The following is a 16,663-nucleotide window of genomic DNA, read 5'->3' on the forward strand; positions in this document are numbered from 1 at the left end:
TATCCTGTACTCATTCCAGTATTATAAATTATTTACTCATGTTTCCTGTGGTGGCAATTTTTGGGGAGTAAACCTTCTAAATTCTTGTAGATCTTTAAATGTTTTTCCCTGTTAATTTGCAGCAAGTGATTATGATGGTTGTCCCGAGAGTGAGTGGATGGCAGAGCTGTGGGTGTGGGCTGGAGTCCATGCCCCCAGGGAATGAGAATACAAAGGGTCCCCAGGTGCAGGAGAGTGGCTGCAAGTACGGGAGGGGTGGCTGCGAGCTGGAGGTGGGAGAGCGGTTTGGCAAAGAGGTGGGCAAGAAGGGGCGCCAGATTCCAGAGAGGGGACAAGAGGAGGGGGAAAGAGGTCCTCACGGGACACCAGAAGATGGAGGAGGCCAGGTGGGGCACCAGCGCTCCAGTTAAAGTGATACCCACTATGTCCCCAACACAACAGTGATCCAAAAAGGTAAAAACCAGAAAACACCCTGCCTGACCCCAAAACAAGATCGATATTTCTGTAGACCCGCAATAGGGTAAAAATGCAAAATGGTGAGCCAGGGCTGAAGCCAAGAATTCGCTGGGCTTCAGTCCAGAAACAGAGTAACTACCGGCTGTTCTGTCTCACGGAGTGGAGACCGCGGGAAGCATTGCGTACAGGACCAGAACCAAAGCCAGGCTCGCTGCTGGGAGCCGGACTGGAACCTGAGCTGCGCGCTGGCTGGAGGTGAGACTTTCATTAAGACCCAGACCCCTGGAGCAGATGGGAGGACTTGGACCACTCACCCCCTGCTAGGACAGGCAATTGACATGATCCTGTTGACTCTGCCTGCTCTGTGAGATCCCCAGACTACTAAATGTCAGCAGACCTGTTCTAGAATAAAAGCCAAAAGGGCAGGACCTGGATGGAGCCAAGTGCTACACCCACCCATGGATTGTCAGGGGGAAGAAATTTATGCTAAGAAAGAGTACAAACATCAAATTCACTCCAGATAAAACTACTTGTAAGGAATGGCCTGATAAAAAAGACTTCAAATATGTATGAATGTTAAGGGAAAAAAATCATTGGGGCACCTGGTTGGCTCAGTGGGTTAAAGCCTCTGCCTTCAGCTCAGGTCATGATCCCAGACTCCTGGGATCGAGCCCCACATCAGGCTCTCTGCTCAACAGGGAGCCTGCTTCCTCCTCTCTGTCAAATAAATAAAATCTTAAAAAAAAAAAAGACATTTCACTAAAAAATTATTAAGTGAATTTAGACAAAAGCTGAAACTCAACACAAGCTGGCTGTTAAGTCACTGGTAACTGGAAGCTGGCCGTGCTGGGAGTGTTTACCATAGAAGTCAGCAAACTACAAATCAGAGTTTTGTTTTTAGACAATTCATCAGCATAGAACAAAATAATAATATTAGAAATTTTAAGAAAAGAAGGTAGTCATTGAGATAAAGTCAATAAATGAGAATCCTAGATTAAAATCCTAATTAGGGCTGCCTGGGTGGCTCAGTCAGTTAAGCATCTGCCTTCAGCCTCAGGTCATGATCCCGGGATCCTGGGGTCCTGGGATCCTGGGATCGAGCCCTGTATCAGGCTCCCTGATCAGCAGGGATCCTGCTGCTCCTCTAACTCAGGCTCTCTTGCTGGATCATTCTCTGAAATAAAATATTTTTAAAAATAAAAAAATAAAATCCTAATTATCCTCTTGGGGGTGCCTGGTTGGCTCTGTCAGTGGAGCATAGGACTCTTGGTCTCAGGATTGAGTTCGAGCCCCAAGTTGGGTGTAGAGATCACTTAAGCATACAATCTTAAATAAAACTCTAATTATATTCTCACTTTAAAAAAAAAAAGTATTAAAACACAATCCAAATTTCAGTAGATTCAGCCTGGGTGGCTCAGTCAATTGAGCATCCAACTTTCTATCTCAGCTCACATCTTGATCTCACGGTTGTGAGCTCAACTGTCCCCCATCACCCCTGAGTTGAGCTCCATGCTGAGCATGCAGCTTACTTAAAAACAAACCACAAAAACCATTTCTTGGGCGCCTGAGTGGCTCAGTGGGTTAAGCCGCTGCCTTCGGCTCGGGTCATGATCTCAGGGTCCTGGGATCGAGTCCGGTATCGGGCTCTCTGCTCAGCAGGGAGCCTGCTTCCTCCTCTCTCTCTACCTGCCTCTCTGCCTGCTTGTAATCTCTGTCAAATAAATAAATAAAAATCTTTAAAAAAAAAACCATTTCTTGCTTTAAAGTCTAACATGGAAGTCCTTTAGGAAGACCACAGGGGCGCCTGGCTGGCTCAGTGGATCATGCGACTCTTGATCTCAGGACTATGAGTTTGAGCCCCATATCGGATGTAGAGATTACTTAAAAATAAAATCTTTAGGGCGCCTGGGTGGCTCAGTGGGTTAATCCTCTGCCTTCAGCTAGGGTGATGATCTCAGGGTCCTGGAATCGAGCCCTGCATCTGGCTCTCTGCTCGGTGGGGAGCCTGCTTCCTCCTCTCTCTGCCTGCCTCTCTGCCTACTTGTGATCTCTGTCTCTGTCAAATAAATAAAATATTTTAAAAAAAAAAATCTTTAGGGTGCCTTAGTGGCTCAGTTAAGCATCTGCCTTTGGCTCAGGTCATAATCCCAATTCCTGGGATCAAGCCCCTCATCGGGCTCCCTGCTTGGTGGGAAACCTGCTTCTTCCTCTCCCACTCCCCTTGCCTGTGTTCCCTCTCTTGCTGTGTCTGTCAAATAAAATCTTTAAAAATAAATCAGGGCACCTGCATGGCTCAGTCAGTTGGGTGTCCAATTCTTGGTTTTGACTTGGATCGTGATCTCAGGGTCCTGGGACGGAGCCCCTTGTCTAGTCCTGCACCTCGTCAGGCTCCTGGCTCCATGGGGAGTCTTTTTGAGGGTCTACCTCTCCCTCTACCCCCTTCATAAATAGATGATAGATAGATAGATAGATAGATAGATAGATAGAAGGAGGGAGACCACAGAGGTAAATTCTCATTTTCTTCACATCGTACCAAAGGCACATACAATTAGCATGACATCAATTGTGACCTGGCAGAGGTAGGGTCTGTCAGGTTTTTCCACTGTAAAATTACGTTCTTCTCCCTTTTCATACCTTCCTCTTTGAAAGGAACTTGCCACACATATCTAAGTTGTGGGGAGCCGTGCATTTATGTATTTATATAAGTATAGACTGGTGACGTTAATTTTGATCACTTGGCTAAGGTGACTTTGATATTTTAGAAATGTCAAGTTTAGTTAAGTCCTTCATAGCAAAGAAAGCTGAGATTCCAGACCCTTCCCTTGAATGGTCTTTAGTGTGATGGTTCGTGGAAGCAGGTTGCACAGGGAGAGCTGTGGAGACAAAGCCTGGGAGACAAGAAAAGTGGTTCAAAGCGGCCAGGGTTCCTTCTATGAGTCCCTTTACCCATTTTATGAAACCTTACAAATACAAATGAGCTATTGCAAGAAAGCCCTCCATGTTTTACTTTCTATGTTTATGAATTGTTTCAATTCTTTTTGTAATTTTTAATATAAAAAAGAGACAAAGTTAGCAGAGTAGAGCAAAGACAGAATTAAACTCAGATTTAATGCAGGATTAAACTGCATTCAGAACCTCTGAATGCAGACACCATATGCTCACTCTACCTCACCAAGCCTTCTCCCTGGAGAGAAGCCATGCTGCCAGAAAGGGCCTGTATTCTTCTCCAGCACAGAAACAGTTGTTAGATGAAAGGTGTTAATTCTATATTCTCGGAGGAACAGGCTGGTCCTGATACCCATGGTTCACCAAGAGTGGGGGGAGGGGCATCTTCGTGCAATTTCGTGGGTTAGTTGTCATCCAGGAAGTTGCTGCAGAAGCTGTGATTTTTCTGGAAGGATAGTGAGAAGGGGCACCAATTCTAAAATCACACTCAGAAAATAATATTCTAATTTTTTTTTAAAGATTTTATTTATTTATTTGACAGAGAGAGATCACAAGTAGGCAGAGAGGCAGGCAGAGAGAGAGGAGGAAGCAGGCTCCCTGCTGAGCAGAGAGCCCGATGCGGGACTCGATCCCAGGACCCTGAGATCATGACCTGAGCCGAAGGCAGCGGCTTAACCCACTGAGCCACCCAGGCGCCCCTAATATTCTAATTTTTAAAAATACAGGTTTAGGATCCAATCTTTTCCCTCACCTAGCAAGGAAAGATGTTTCTTAACCTTGCCAAAACATGTCACAGGAACCAGTTCCTTGCCTGCAGCTGTTCCTGTGATGGGGAAAACCCTTATCCGCTTCGTGCCCTTCCCTAGCATCCATCTACCCCTGCCAGGCCATAAATCCAAGCACTTCTCTTCCAAGAGGCCTCTGTGTCACGGACTGTATGACTACATCATCCAAATATGCTGCTTCACCCAGAGAAGGGTTACACATCTCTGCTCAGCTCACGCATGGCATAGGACTTCTTTGGCATCAAGAACATGAGAACTTCTTGGAGCAGAAGCCTTACGAGCAAGCATATGGATCACCAGACTCTCTTTTTCCTGCCCCGGAGACCCCAGATCCATCCCAGATGGTACCACTACCAGTCTGGGTCCCTGAGAGACTGTGATAAGCAGAGAACCCCAGGGTGGATATGTGGCTTGAGGGAGCAATAAACATTGCTATTTTGAACCACTGGAAGTTTCACGGGTGTTTGTTACTATAACATAACCTAGCTCATCGCTACCCTTCATGCCATGGAATGACTGGTTCCCTGTCTGGCCACCCTAATGCCAACCTGGAGAGCAGGTAAGCCCCAGCCACGTCCACAAAGTTCCCAAGCGGTTTCTTGACCCACTATCTCAGAAGAGAAAACCATCGTCAATTCCCAATTATTTAAAAAGCCAGAGATGGGTTCAATAAACAACCACAAAAGAAGCTACTCTGTGGAGTCAGAGGGAAACCGAGGAAAGAAAATGTGTCTGCTAAGTACATGAGTAAACATCACGCGTACCAAACTTTCCTTCCCACAACCCCTGTAACCTACAAGGAAGGAATGAAAGAGGGATCAACACCCATGGACAAATGAAATGGGGGCAATTAGATCAGTAGGAAAGGAATTTAACAAAATGTTTGGAACACACACAAACAGGATGAAGAGCTCCTATTTTGAGCAATACGGGGTACTATATAGAGCATGAAAAATAACACCAATCCAAAAACCAGCGACAAAGCTGGGAAAAACAATTTATATATATCTATATCTATCTATGTATACATATATATGTTTGATATATTCAAACAGATTATATATATCTATATCTATCTCTATCTATATCTATCTATACATATCTATGTATACATAGATAGATATGTATACATAGATATATATAATCTGTTTGAATATATCAAAGAGCTACCACTTTTAGAGTTTTATTTTTTACATTTAGTTCTGATTCACTTGGCATTTTGGTGACTGGTTTAAGGTATGGATATAATTTTATCTTTTTCCAAATGGTTATCCAGTTGTCCCAAATAAAACTTATTTGAACCTCCCTCTTTTCCTAAGTGATTCGAGAGGCCATCTTTATGATTAACCACATTTCTATATAGACCAGGTCTAGCAATCAGGCTAATGAAACAGAACAGAGTATCCAGAAATAGACTCAAGTGGTCATGATCATGGGAACATTAGGGTAGTGGTCACCCTCAGAGGAAAGAAGGGGTTTGTGCTTGGCAGGGAAGATGGAGTGGGGAGGCCTCTGGACTACTCCCGCAGCCTGGGTGGTGGCTATGAGGGTTCATCTGAAAATAAGTTGGTTAAGGAGGCTCCACACTGTTTTGCATATTGGCTGTACCCATTTATATTCCCACCATGAGGGCTCTCTTTCCTCCTCATCCTTACCAGCACTTCTCTCTCATCTTTTTTTTTTTTTAATTTGTTTATTTATTTGAGGGGGAGGGGCAAAGGGAAAGAATCTCCAAGCAGACAGGGAGACTGACTGACTGACAGGTGCAGGGGCTCAATTTCATGACCCATGAAATCATCACCTGAGCTGAAACCGGGAGTTGAACGCTGAACTGACTGAGCCACCAGGGCCCCCTGTTCTCATCTTTTTGGTAACAGCCACCCCAACAGGTGTGAGGTGATCACTCATTGTGGTTTCGATTTGCATTTCCTGAGGATTAGTCGTGCTGAGGACCTTTCTCTGTACCTGTTAGCCATCTAAGTATCTACTTCAGAAAAATGTCTATTCAGATCCTCTGTCCACTTGTTAAACAGTCTGTCTATATCTATCTATCTCTCTATCTGCTATTGAGTTGTGGGCATTCCTTATATATTTTGGATATTAGCCCCTCTCAGATATGTGGTTTGCAAATATTTTCTTCCATTCTGGAGGGTGCCTTTTCTTTCTTTCTTTCTTTCTTTTTTTTTTTAAGATTTTATTTATTTGACAGACAGAGATCACAAGTAGGCAGAGAGGCAGGCAGAAAGAGAGGAGGAAGCAGGCTCCCTGCAGAGCAGAGAGCCCAATGGGGGCTCGATCCCAGGACCCTGGGATCATGACCTGAGCCGAAGGCAGAGGCTTTAATCCACTGAGCCACCCAGGTGCCCCTGGAGGTTGCCTTTTCATCTTGCTGATTGGTTTTCATTGCTTTGTTTGCTGTGCAGATGCTTTGTAGTTTGATATGTTCACACTTGTTTGTTTTGCTTTTGTTACTTGTGCTTTCAGTATTATATCTATAAAATCAGTGCCAAGATCAATGTCAAGGAGCTTTTACCCTATGTTTTCTTCCAGGAGTTTTATGGTTTCATGTCTTAGAGTTAAGTCCTTAATCTATTTGGAGTTAATTTTCATGAGTGATGGAAGACAGAGATCAATCGACTTTCATTCTTCACGCTAATAAAGTACTATTCTATAGGGGCACCTGGATGGCTCAGTGGGTTAAGCCTCCGCCAGCAGCTCAGGTCATGATCTCAGAGTCCTGGGATGGAGCCCCACAACAGGCTCTCTGCTCAGCAGGGAGCCTGCTTCCCACCCACGCACACACCCTACCCCCATCCCCACTGCCACCTGCCTCTCTGCCTACTTGTGATCTCTATGTCAAATAAATAAATAAAATCTTAAAAAAAAAAAAAAAAGGAACTATTCTATAGCATGCCTGGGTGGCTCAGTTGGTTAAGAGACTGCCTTTGGCTCAGATCATGGCCATCCAGGAGTCCCAGGATGGAGTCAGCATTGGGCTCCCTGCTCAGCAGGGAGTCTGCTTCTCCCTCTGACCTCCCTCATCTCTTGATCTCTTGCTCTCTCTCACAAATAAATAAATAAAATCTTCCAAAAAAAAAAATTCTGTAACCCAGTAATTCCACTTCTGGGTATTTATCTGAAAGAAATGAAATCATGGTCTCAAAGAGATATCTCCACCTTCATGTTCAGCGCAACACTATTTACAATAGTGAAGACATGGAAACAACCTAAGTGTCCATCAATGGGTAAATAAAGAAGATGTGGTGTGGTGTGTGGGTATGGGTGTGGGTGTTTACCATAGAGTATCATTTAGTCATAAAAGAGGAAATCATGCCATTTGTAATGATGGACCCCGAGGGCATTATGCTAAGTGAAATAAGACAGAGAAATAGTATAATGATCTCACTTTGGGTGGGATCTTTTTTCCTTTTTTTTTTTTTTAAATAAATGGAATCTTAAAAAAACAAACTCACAGAAACAGCAGATTGGTGGTTGCTGGGGTAGGGGGTGGGGGTGGGGGTGTGAAAGTGGTCAAAAGCTACAGACTTCTAGTTATAAAATAAGTAAGTTGTGGGGATGAAATGTACAGCATGGTAACTATAGTTGACAATACTGTACGTTTGAAAGTTGCTAAGAGTAGACTTTTAAAAGTTCTCACCCCACACACGAAAAATTTTCACTATTTAACATGGCTAACTAACCTTATTGTGGTAATCATTTTGTAATATATATACACATATAAAAGCACAACATTGTATACCTTTGATGGGTCCGTACACCTTATATACCCACATAATATTCTATGTCGGTATATCTAATGAACCTGGAACAATACACAACATCCTCCTTTTTCTAATTCTTCCATATAACATGCTCAACCACCTCTTTTCTTTTTTTTATTCCATTTCAATAACCAAATGGCAGTGGGAATTGTTTTTCCTTTACCACAGAAATCTATCTATAAATATATTTATTACAGATAATATTATCCTATCTTTGCTTTGCCAAATAAATTTCCATTATGGAGCTTTTAAAAAATAATAATTCATGATCTGTTTTTCTATATTAATCTTTAAATCTTTTCTGCATATGTATTAAATTCCATGACAAAAATAGTTTTTTGGGTTTTTTTTTGACACAGAGAGAGAGATCACAAGTAGGCAGAGAGACAGGCAGAGAGAGAGGAGGAAGCAGGCTCCCCGCCAAGCAGAGAGCCCGACGCCGGGCTTGATGCCAGGACCCTGAGATCATGACCTGAGCCGAAGGCAGCGGCTTAACCCACTGAGCCACCCAGGTGCCCCTCAAAAATAGTTTAAAAAATTAATTTAAAAAATGCATTTAGATGCATTGGGCTCTCTGCTCAGCAGGGAGTCTGCTTCCCTTCCTGTCTCTCTGCCTGCCTCTCTGCCTGCTTGTGATCTCTGTCTGTCAAATGAATAAATAAATAAATCTTAAAAAAAAAATGCATGTAGTGGGGCACCTGGGTGGCTCAGTGGGTTAAAGCCTCTGCCTTCGGTTCAGGTCATGATCTCAGGGTCCTGGCATCAAGCCCGGCATCGGGCTCTCTGCTTGGCGGGAAGCCTGCTTCCTCCTCTCTCTCTGCCTGTCTCTCTGCCTACCTGTGATCTCTGTCTGTCAAATGAATAAATAAAATATTTTTAAAAAATGCATTTAGTGATTGGTACACCAGCATCTTTGAGGAACTCTGTGGTGGCTGTCCTGTGTAAGTCATAGAACAATGAGACCCCCAACAGGATAAAGGCCCAAAAGACATGCCTAACTAGTGCCTAAATGCTGAGATGGTAGTAAGCACATTTACCACAACAAACCGCAGTATGGTAACTGGTGTTTTGACCTACAAGGATTTGGGACAAGTTAATGGACCATTAGAGTCTCTAGAAAAGACATAAATGCTAGACCTGCTAATGTTCTGCTTAATGGGCACGGGAGGACAAAAACGAGGAGTACTGAGCAAACGGAGTCACAGTGACGGGGATTTACAGCTCCTCGCCTGTTCTCAGACCTAATTCAGGGCACACACGGAACCTCTTTTTCAAGGGGATCCCAGGGTCCTTTGAGGAGTGACTCTCTGACATAGCTCAGGTGTGTAGCATGAATCTTGCCCAAGCCTTTCCGGAGGAACCCATTTTCTGGAGTGACAGTGTGCTAGGGAAAGGAAAGTACCCCGAGAGTCGGGAATTATCAGATACCAGCTCTGATGTCTGAGTTCTAGCTGTTCACCAGTTAGAGTCGGAGCTTATTACGGCAAATAACAAATGGAGCTCTGATCCCAGTCTATTTAATGGCAGGCGCAAGGAGACCACAGACCCATTTTAAGGCACAAGCATATTTGGGGTGCCTGGGTGGCTTAGTTGGTTAAGCATCTGACCCTTGATCTCAGCTCAGGTTTTGAGCTCCTGGTCATGAGTTCAAGCCCAACATTGGGCTCCATCCTAGGTGTGGAGCCTACCTTAAAAAATAAAAAAATTGGGGCGCCTGGGTGGCTCAGTGGGTTGGGCTGCTGCCTTCGGCTCGGGTCATGATCTCAGGGTCCTGGGATCGAGTCCCGCATCGGGCTCTCTGCTTAGCGGGGAGCCTGCTTCTCTCTCTCTCTCTCTCTCTCTGCCTGCCTCTCCATCTACTTGTGATCTCTCTCTGTCAAATAAATAAAATCCTTTAAAAAAAAAAAAATAGGGTGCCTGGGTGGCTCAGTTGTTAAGCATCTGCCTTTGGCTCAGGTCATAATCCCAGGTCCTGGGATTGAGCCTTGCATCAGGCTGCCTGCTCAGCAGAAAGCCTGCTTCTCCCCTCTCCCACTCCCCCTGGTTGTGTTCTCTCTCTTGCTAGGTCTCTGTCAAATAAATAAATAAAATCTTAAAATTAAAAAAAAAAAGAGGGTACAGACAAAACTCTTGGAGATATTGCAGGCAGGGCTCCAGACCACAGCAATAAAGTGAATAGCACAATAAAGCGAATCTAAAGAATTTTGTGGTTTCCTAGTGTATGTTATGCTTACACTACACTCTAGTTCATTAAGCGTGCAATAGTATGTATAAAAATGTATATACCTTAATTAAAAATACTTTATTGCTAAAAAATGCTGACCATCTTCTGGGGTTTCAGCAAGCAGTAATCATGGATCACTAATTGCTACACCAAATATAATAATGAAAAGGTTTGAAATATTATGAGACTTGCCAAAATGTGAATAGAGATACAAAATGGGAAAATACTGTTGGAAAAATGGCATGGACGGACTTGTTCACCACAGGGTCGCCACAACCTTCAATTTGAAAAAACAAACAAAAAACCCATCTGCAAAGTGCAAAAATATTAGTCATGCCTGCAATTTCCTCAGTCCCAAAAGAGAGACATTTACTCCCTGGGAAAGCCCCCATATTGGTAACCTGACCCATGGAGTGAGGGTGATTAAGAAGGATAGGCCAAACATAAGTCCCTGGAACTCTCTCCAAGATAGCAAGTCAAAAGTCAAAAAAAAAAAAAAAATCAATATCACTCTGGCAGGATCTATAGATTCGTGCTGCCATCAAACTTGAGTTATACATGGGTGGGTGATTTCTTCCTCATCCCATTTACTCACCATCTTGAGTAAGAAATGGTTCTCAGCAGTCCAGGCTACATTTGCACTGTCCTGCCACCAGGCCTTAGGACTCAGCCAACCAAATGCTATTAGAGCATCTGCGGTAGACAGAGATGTATGGAGTCTCCAAAAACTCCAAATAAGAGAATTACAGCCCCAAGTTCTAGGGTTTTAGAAAAAGACCAATACCCTCCAATACCTCCAATACCCTCCTTCACAAAAAGTATTCTCCATCTGAAAAGCAACTCCTGGCTTGCTTTTGGGCATTGGCACAAACGGAATTACAGGATACCAACTGACTTTAGACTCTAAGATATCCATTGAGAGATCCGTATTATTCGATCCACTGAACTATAAAACTGGACATTCAGTGGCATTCCATTGCCTGATGGAAGTAGGCTGAAGGGATCCAGATGGTCCAAGAAAATGGTACGAGGAGGTGCCTCAGATGCCTGTGGCACCTGCTCCTACCGTTCTGTTGATTTCCTGCCAATCCACTCATACAGCATCTGCATAGCCTGGAAATGTAGGCAGAAAAGTCCCATCCTGGTGCCTATTGGGTGTGCATACTATGTGGCTCCTGCTGATCCACTCAGGTGCCCCAAAAGACAGTGGTGGAGAACCACCGTTTCCCAGGGCATCTGTGGTAGTCCGGGGTTGGGAGGCCTCACGTACAAGGGGTGTGTGTCTGGGAGCTGTAAGGGCCTATTCAGCCAGAGCGGCTCCACCTGGTTGAACAGCCATTTTGTTGTTTATGCATTAAAACTTAAACCGACTCTGTCCGCCCCCCAGGGGACTTACTTAAAAGCAAGTCCGGGAAACCAGTAAAATATGGTCGACCAGGGGCACCTGGGTGGCTCGGTGGGTTGGGCCGCTGCCTTTGGCTCGGGTCATGGTCTCAGGGTTCTGGGATCAAGTCCCGCGTAGGGGGAACTAACAGGAGTCCCTGCTTCCCTCTCACTCTCTCTGCCTGCCTTTCTGCCTACTTGTGATCTGTCAAATAAATAAATAAATAAAATCTTAAAAAAAAAAAAAAAAAGGTCGACCAGTCCCTGATAACAGAGCCCAAATACAAGGGTAGGTCAGGTCAGGTGGAGAGAACAGGCGGAAACCAGGGATGAGTTGGGCCAGGTGGAGACATCCAATCAGTGCGGCGCGCATACTGTCTCCCTAGCTACCAAGGAATGTGGGCCCCGCCTTTGGGTGCCAATTCTAACCAAGGCGATAGGCTAGTTCAAATAGCTACTATGGGGTGAACTGTAATTCAATTGGCCACCGGTGTGTGACCTAGCATGACTGTGCAGCTTTCCCTGTGTTGCAATCTCATAGGCCACCCATGTGTGTGGCCAAGCTCAACCACATGGCCTTTGCCCTCTAAAAGTCAGTCTGTAAGGCAGGGAGGGGTTGCCCTCTCTGTAAGAGGTGGCCCAGGACGGTCGGTTTGATTCTCGATGCTTGGTGAGAGATAAAGCTTTATTTGACCTTTGCTTTGTATCAGTCTCGTTCCTTTGATTACGGAACTAACAGGAGTCCTTTTCCTCCTTCCTACGTTCCACCCGATGTTCTTAGTCATTACTCAGTCACAGCTCCCCAGTGACAGAGAGGCCTTCTTTCCACAACCGGACCCATTTCAGAATAGACAAATGACTATATGTTTTTTTTTGTTCTTTTTAATTCAGAAAGAGAGAGAAAGGGAAGAAAATTTAAGAAAAAACAAACAAACATTTGTTTAAATAACTATTGCAGAAAAGGAGATCTGGGCTGGATGCTGGGACCTACCTCTTCCAGAAAGGGGATTTATTAATGTTTAAACAAAACAAAACAAGAAGAAAAAGGAACAAAAGGAAATAAATTATTCTGCTCAATACTGTTTGGCATAATTGCATTGTTTTTTCATCTTCTAAACACTCTGAATAGCCTCTCCAGGAAGCACTGAGATGAGACTGGCAAGAATGGCTGGTGCCTTGACTCTCTAAAATGGGGAGGGGGGTGTGCGCTGAAAGACGCATTCCGCTATAGGCCCCCCAAATCCACCCTCACTCTTTACTCCTTGTACTTCTGGAATTGGGAAGGAAAAGACTCAAGCTAAGTTCTCAATATATTAACTTTAGGGGTGCCCACTGCCCTGCCCCAATCCTCCTCTAAAATACTCCTCTGCATTACTGTTTCCCCAGCCAGCTGCAGGAACCACACCAACGGCTAGGAGGCTGCTTGGTGGTATCAGCTCACTAAGATAAAGGGTGGTATTTGTGTTCCTCACTGTTGGGAAGGGGGATCCTATTAGTGGTTTGGAAGCTTCACAGAAGCCCTTTCCCCTCCTCTGAGAAACTTCCCCAACCTCAAAGGGTGAGAATACCATCAGCAGCTTCCTCTGGGAGTTAAAGCTGGGTTCAGTCATGCAATTAACTTCCAGGTGTAACCCCTGTTTGTTAGCATCTCTGCCCTCCTAGAGCTGGAAATGGAAAAATGGGTTAGAACGAGGAGGCAGGAAGTGAGCACGGGGAAGGGAACGCATGGGGAGGAGAGGAGGCATGCAGGCGGGCAAGTCTACTCCTCCCCAGCTAGAATCCCAACTATTTGCATGGCCAGCTTAAAATTTTAAAAGAATCTTTGTTGGTCAGCCATCCCTAGTAATCTCAAGTTAATTAAATTAGGAGACCAAAGCAAATTTCACCCCCAAGCAAGAGGTTTCCTACTCCTCTTTGGGGTGATGGGTGAAGAGAAAAGGTGCATGCACCAGGCAGCTGGGCTCCCCAACTCCAGCCGTCTTTCCTATGTGTTGCTTCCAATCCCTAGAGCCGGCCGAAAACGAGTGAGTGGGGGGTAAGGGGTGGAGAAGCAGCAGTGCCCCCCTCCCAATCCCAGGGCAAGTTTTGATTTCTTTTCCAGGACAAGTAGGCTGTTGAGGAGGCCCAGGGCCAAGGGAGAGACACTAAAAAAGTTGTGGGTGAACAGTAAGGGGCCGAGAGTACACGAGAGTGAGAAGCACCTTACATCTGAAGTGACGGGGCTTCCTTGTCCCCTGCCCTGTTCCTTACACCTGTGTTCCAGAGTTAGGCCCTAGGCAAATTCCGCCCCCTACAAGAGGTGAATACAGTTTTAGTATTCTGGTGAGATGTTCAATGCCCTGGTCAGAAAGGCCATTCCATAGGGTGGCCAAAGGTGGGGACGGGGAGAAGGGAGGATGAGAGGACCCACCCGTCACTGCGTTTCTTTGGTGGGTTTACACTCACCCATGTGAGCCTGACAGGTAAGTATGGGGTCCCAGATTCTCGGAGGCCTGAAGCGGTCTGAGAGGGCTCTAGCTTTTCCCCTGGGATGAAAGCACGCTCCCTGGAAACCACCTGATCTCCCCTAGACCACCAGAAAGGAACGGCCAACGCCCCTCGGCGCACCCCGAGGTCACGAGGGACGCCCGGCAAAGGGAAGCCCAGCTGCCGTAGCCCCCGGCCGAGTAAGGCCGACAGGCAACTGGCAGTCTTCCTGCAGAGCCTGAGGAAAGAACTGGGCTGAGGCCAAACCAACCACACTACTCCTTAAAAAGCATGAAATAAAATCCTACCCAAAGCGTAAGGAAGTGGGGATTCAGCGGCCGCCGGCCCGCCTCCGAAGGCCATTGATTGGAAGAGACGGGCCCAGCGCCGGAAGTTCTCCTTGAGTCGCATGATTGGTTGAGAGTCTCCGCTCCGACTGCAGCGCTGATTGGGTGCCAGGCCCGGGCCAGCCCCCAGAGTCTCCTGATTGGCAGGGGACGGCCGGCCCTTGCCGGACTTGCAGCATGATTGGTCCAGACCGCAGCCGCATCGCCCCCAAGGCCTGGAGATGCCAAAGGGGCGCCGCGCTCTTGCCGAGGCCGGAAGCCCTCGGGCTGGCCTAGAGTCCCGGCTGGGACCGCGCGCCGCCGTCTTGCGGCTGTCCGAAAGGATCACGGCGAGGCCGGGCTCAGTTGCCTCGGTAGACCTCGATCTTGCTGGCCTTGGCCAGCATGTCGATGATGTGGGCCTCGAAGTCGGCGTCGTGCACTCCCGTCTTCCGGAACTCCCCCGCGTACCGGTTATTCTCCCAGTAGTGGTGCCAGTTGCCCCGGCTGTCGGCCCCGAACCCGTACACGTTCACCTGCAGGGGAGGGCAGCGCACGTCACCCCGCGGCGGGGACCGGGAGAGCCTCGGGTCGTTGACGGGCCGCGGTTAGCGGAGCGCGGGAGGCACCGGGAGGAGGACCGGACAGCCGGGCCTGGAGCTGCTCCCTGCTCCCTTTCGGTTCTTCCGCCCGGCTCCCTGCACCAGGACCCTCAGTCTAGGGCTAGGACAGCTCTCCAAGCTTGCTAATATCCCTTCTGGTTTGGGTTTTGGGTACTTTTGGAGTACTTTACAGTGTTCCAGTACCACACACTCATTTACTGGCAGAAGTGGGTGTGCTTGGGCCTGAGCACCGCAGAGCATGGCACAGCAGCCCGGTTGCTAGTGAGAAGCAGCCCCTTGAACGACTGGCCTCCAGGGTTAACACAGGGCAGGCCTGTCGCCCACAGCTATGGATACCATCCGCTGGAACTTAACTGCATTGTTTCCTTTATATTTTTGATTATTTGTTTTCTTTATGGCAAGTAATAACCAATTATGGTGGTAGGAGTCTATTTCCTTTTTAAATAAATTTAACTTCCCACTGAAATGATTTCAGGTTTGGTAAAATCATGGACATAGTGACTCTGGGAAATGAAAATGTATACTTTACAGCCCAGAAATGGGGAAAATCAGAGCCACTTGGTTTCTGCCTACAAAAATGCATTTCCGTTGCTCTTACCACTTAGTAAGAAGGACTGACTCCCTCTGCTCCACGGGTATCCCTATTTTACCCCTAACACTGGGCTACCCACCTCATCACACACATGCAGGGCAAAGAAGAGCACCAGCATCCCTGTGGAAGGGTACCGCCCGTGATGCTCTGTCCACCGGTCATGGATGTACTTGAAGAAGGCTGGGTTATAGATCTGAACCTGGGAGGAGAAAAGGGAACAGATGCATGAGAGGCTTTGGGGGTCTGAAAACTCATGTCAGGCTCTGAGCAGCTTCTGCCAGTTCCTCCATGCTTGCCAGCAGACCTGTTTGTCCATGTTCCCTGGTTCCTATGGCCTCTAAGGGGGGTCAGGCATACCAGCAGATGGGGGGGTACTCTCAAGGTTCTGGAAGGGCACTGGGGGTATACCTGAGCCACCAGACTGGGCACACCATGAGTCAAGTCTGCACTGTTTCCAATGAGATGGGGATGAAGAAGGGGGAGGAGGAGGGAGCTTACCTTTTCTTTGTCCACTCGAAGGAAGGACTTCACTGGCGCATAGGTGCTTCAAGCAGAGAGAAAGATAACATTTAGATGGCCCCTGGGATCTAGAAAGGCTCAGAGATGCCTTTCTATCCTCCCAGGCTTGAGTGATGACAACCTTACAAAAGATCCCTGCCTCCAGACTGCTTCCCATAGCACATCTCTGCAGTACCTTGCTCAGAAACCTTCAGAAGCTACTCACGTCCTTCAGGAGAAAATGAGGATGTTTTAGACAAACACTGGGGTCTTCCGTTATCCAGTCGCAACTTTTCCTTCCACAACACTCAGTTGTGAACTCCCCCACTTGATTTAGCCAATCATTTCATGCCCACTGCGTCCCTGTCTTACTTGTGACCATGATGACCCTCTTGCTACTATCCTCACATTTGGCACAAATCCCTCCTTTCCAATTAGTCAGCCATGGCACCTATAATCTATACTCCTTTTCTAACTATTATGGGACTTCAATTTAATGGCACTTATTTTAGCCCCTATGTCTCCCAAACATAAGATAATGTCTAAGAAATGGTAACATATTTCTGTATTTAAAAAATATGT

At 46.4% G+C, this 16,663-nt stretch overlaps 1 protein-coding gene across 5 annotated transcripts in view; it reads right to left on the bottom strand.

Annotated features, from left to right (window-relative positions):
* Positions 1-3,488: 3,488 nt before the first annotated feature.
* Positions 3,489-16,663, bottom strand: part of ST3GAL2 (ST3 beta-galactoside alpha-2,3-sialyltransferase 2) — a 56,571-nt gene continuing 43,396 nt past the window's right edge. For 2 of the 5 annotated variants that reach the window (XR_014305939.1, XR_014305940.1), the window contains 4 exons: positions 16,082-16,127; positions 15,663-15,782; positions 14,351-14,904; positions 12,513-13,240 (listed from right to left, as the gene is read on the bottom strand). Coding sequence is in view for 2 of the 5 variants with exons in the window: in XM_082712290.1 (XP_082568416.1) it covers positions 14,731-14,904; positions 15,663-15,782; positions 16,082-16,127 (340 nt within the window). In the remaining 3 variants the exon portion in view is untranslated. Of the gene's footprint in view, positions 3,848-12,512; positions 14,905-15,662; positions 15,783-16,081; positions 16,128-16,663 lie in introns of those variants that run through there. The other 3 variants (XM_082712290.1, XM_082712289.1, XR_014305938.1) reach the window with 2 other exon arrangements.

The sequence above is a fragment of the Mustela nivalis genome (assembly GCF_964662115.1).
Source record: "Mustela nivalis genome assembly, chromosome: 18".
In the NCBI taxonomy this organism is placed as follows: Eukaryota; Metazoa; Chordata; class Mammalia; order Carnivora; family Mustelidae; genus Mustela; species Mustela nivalis.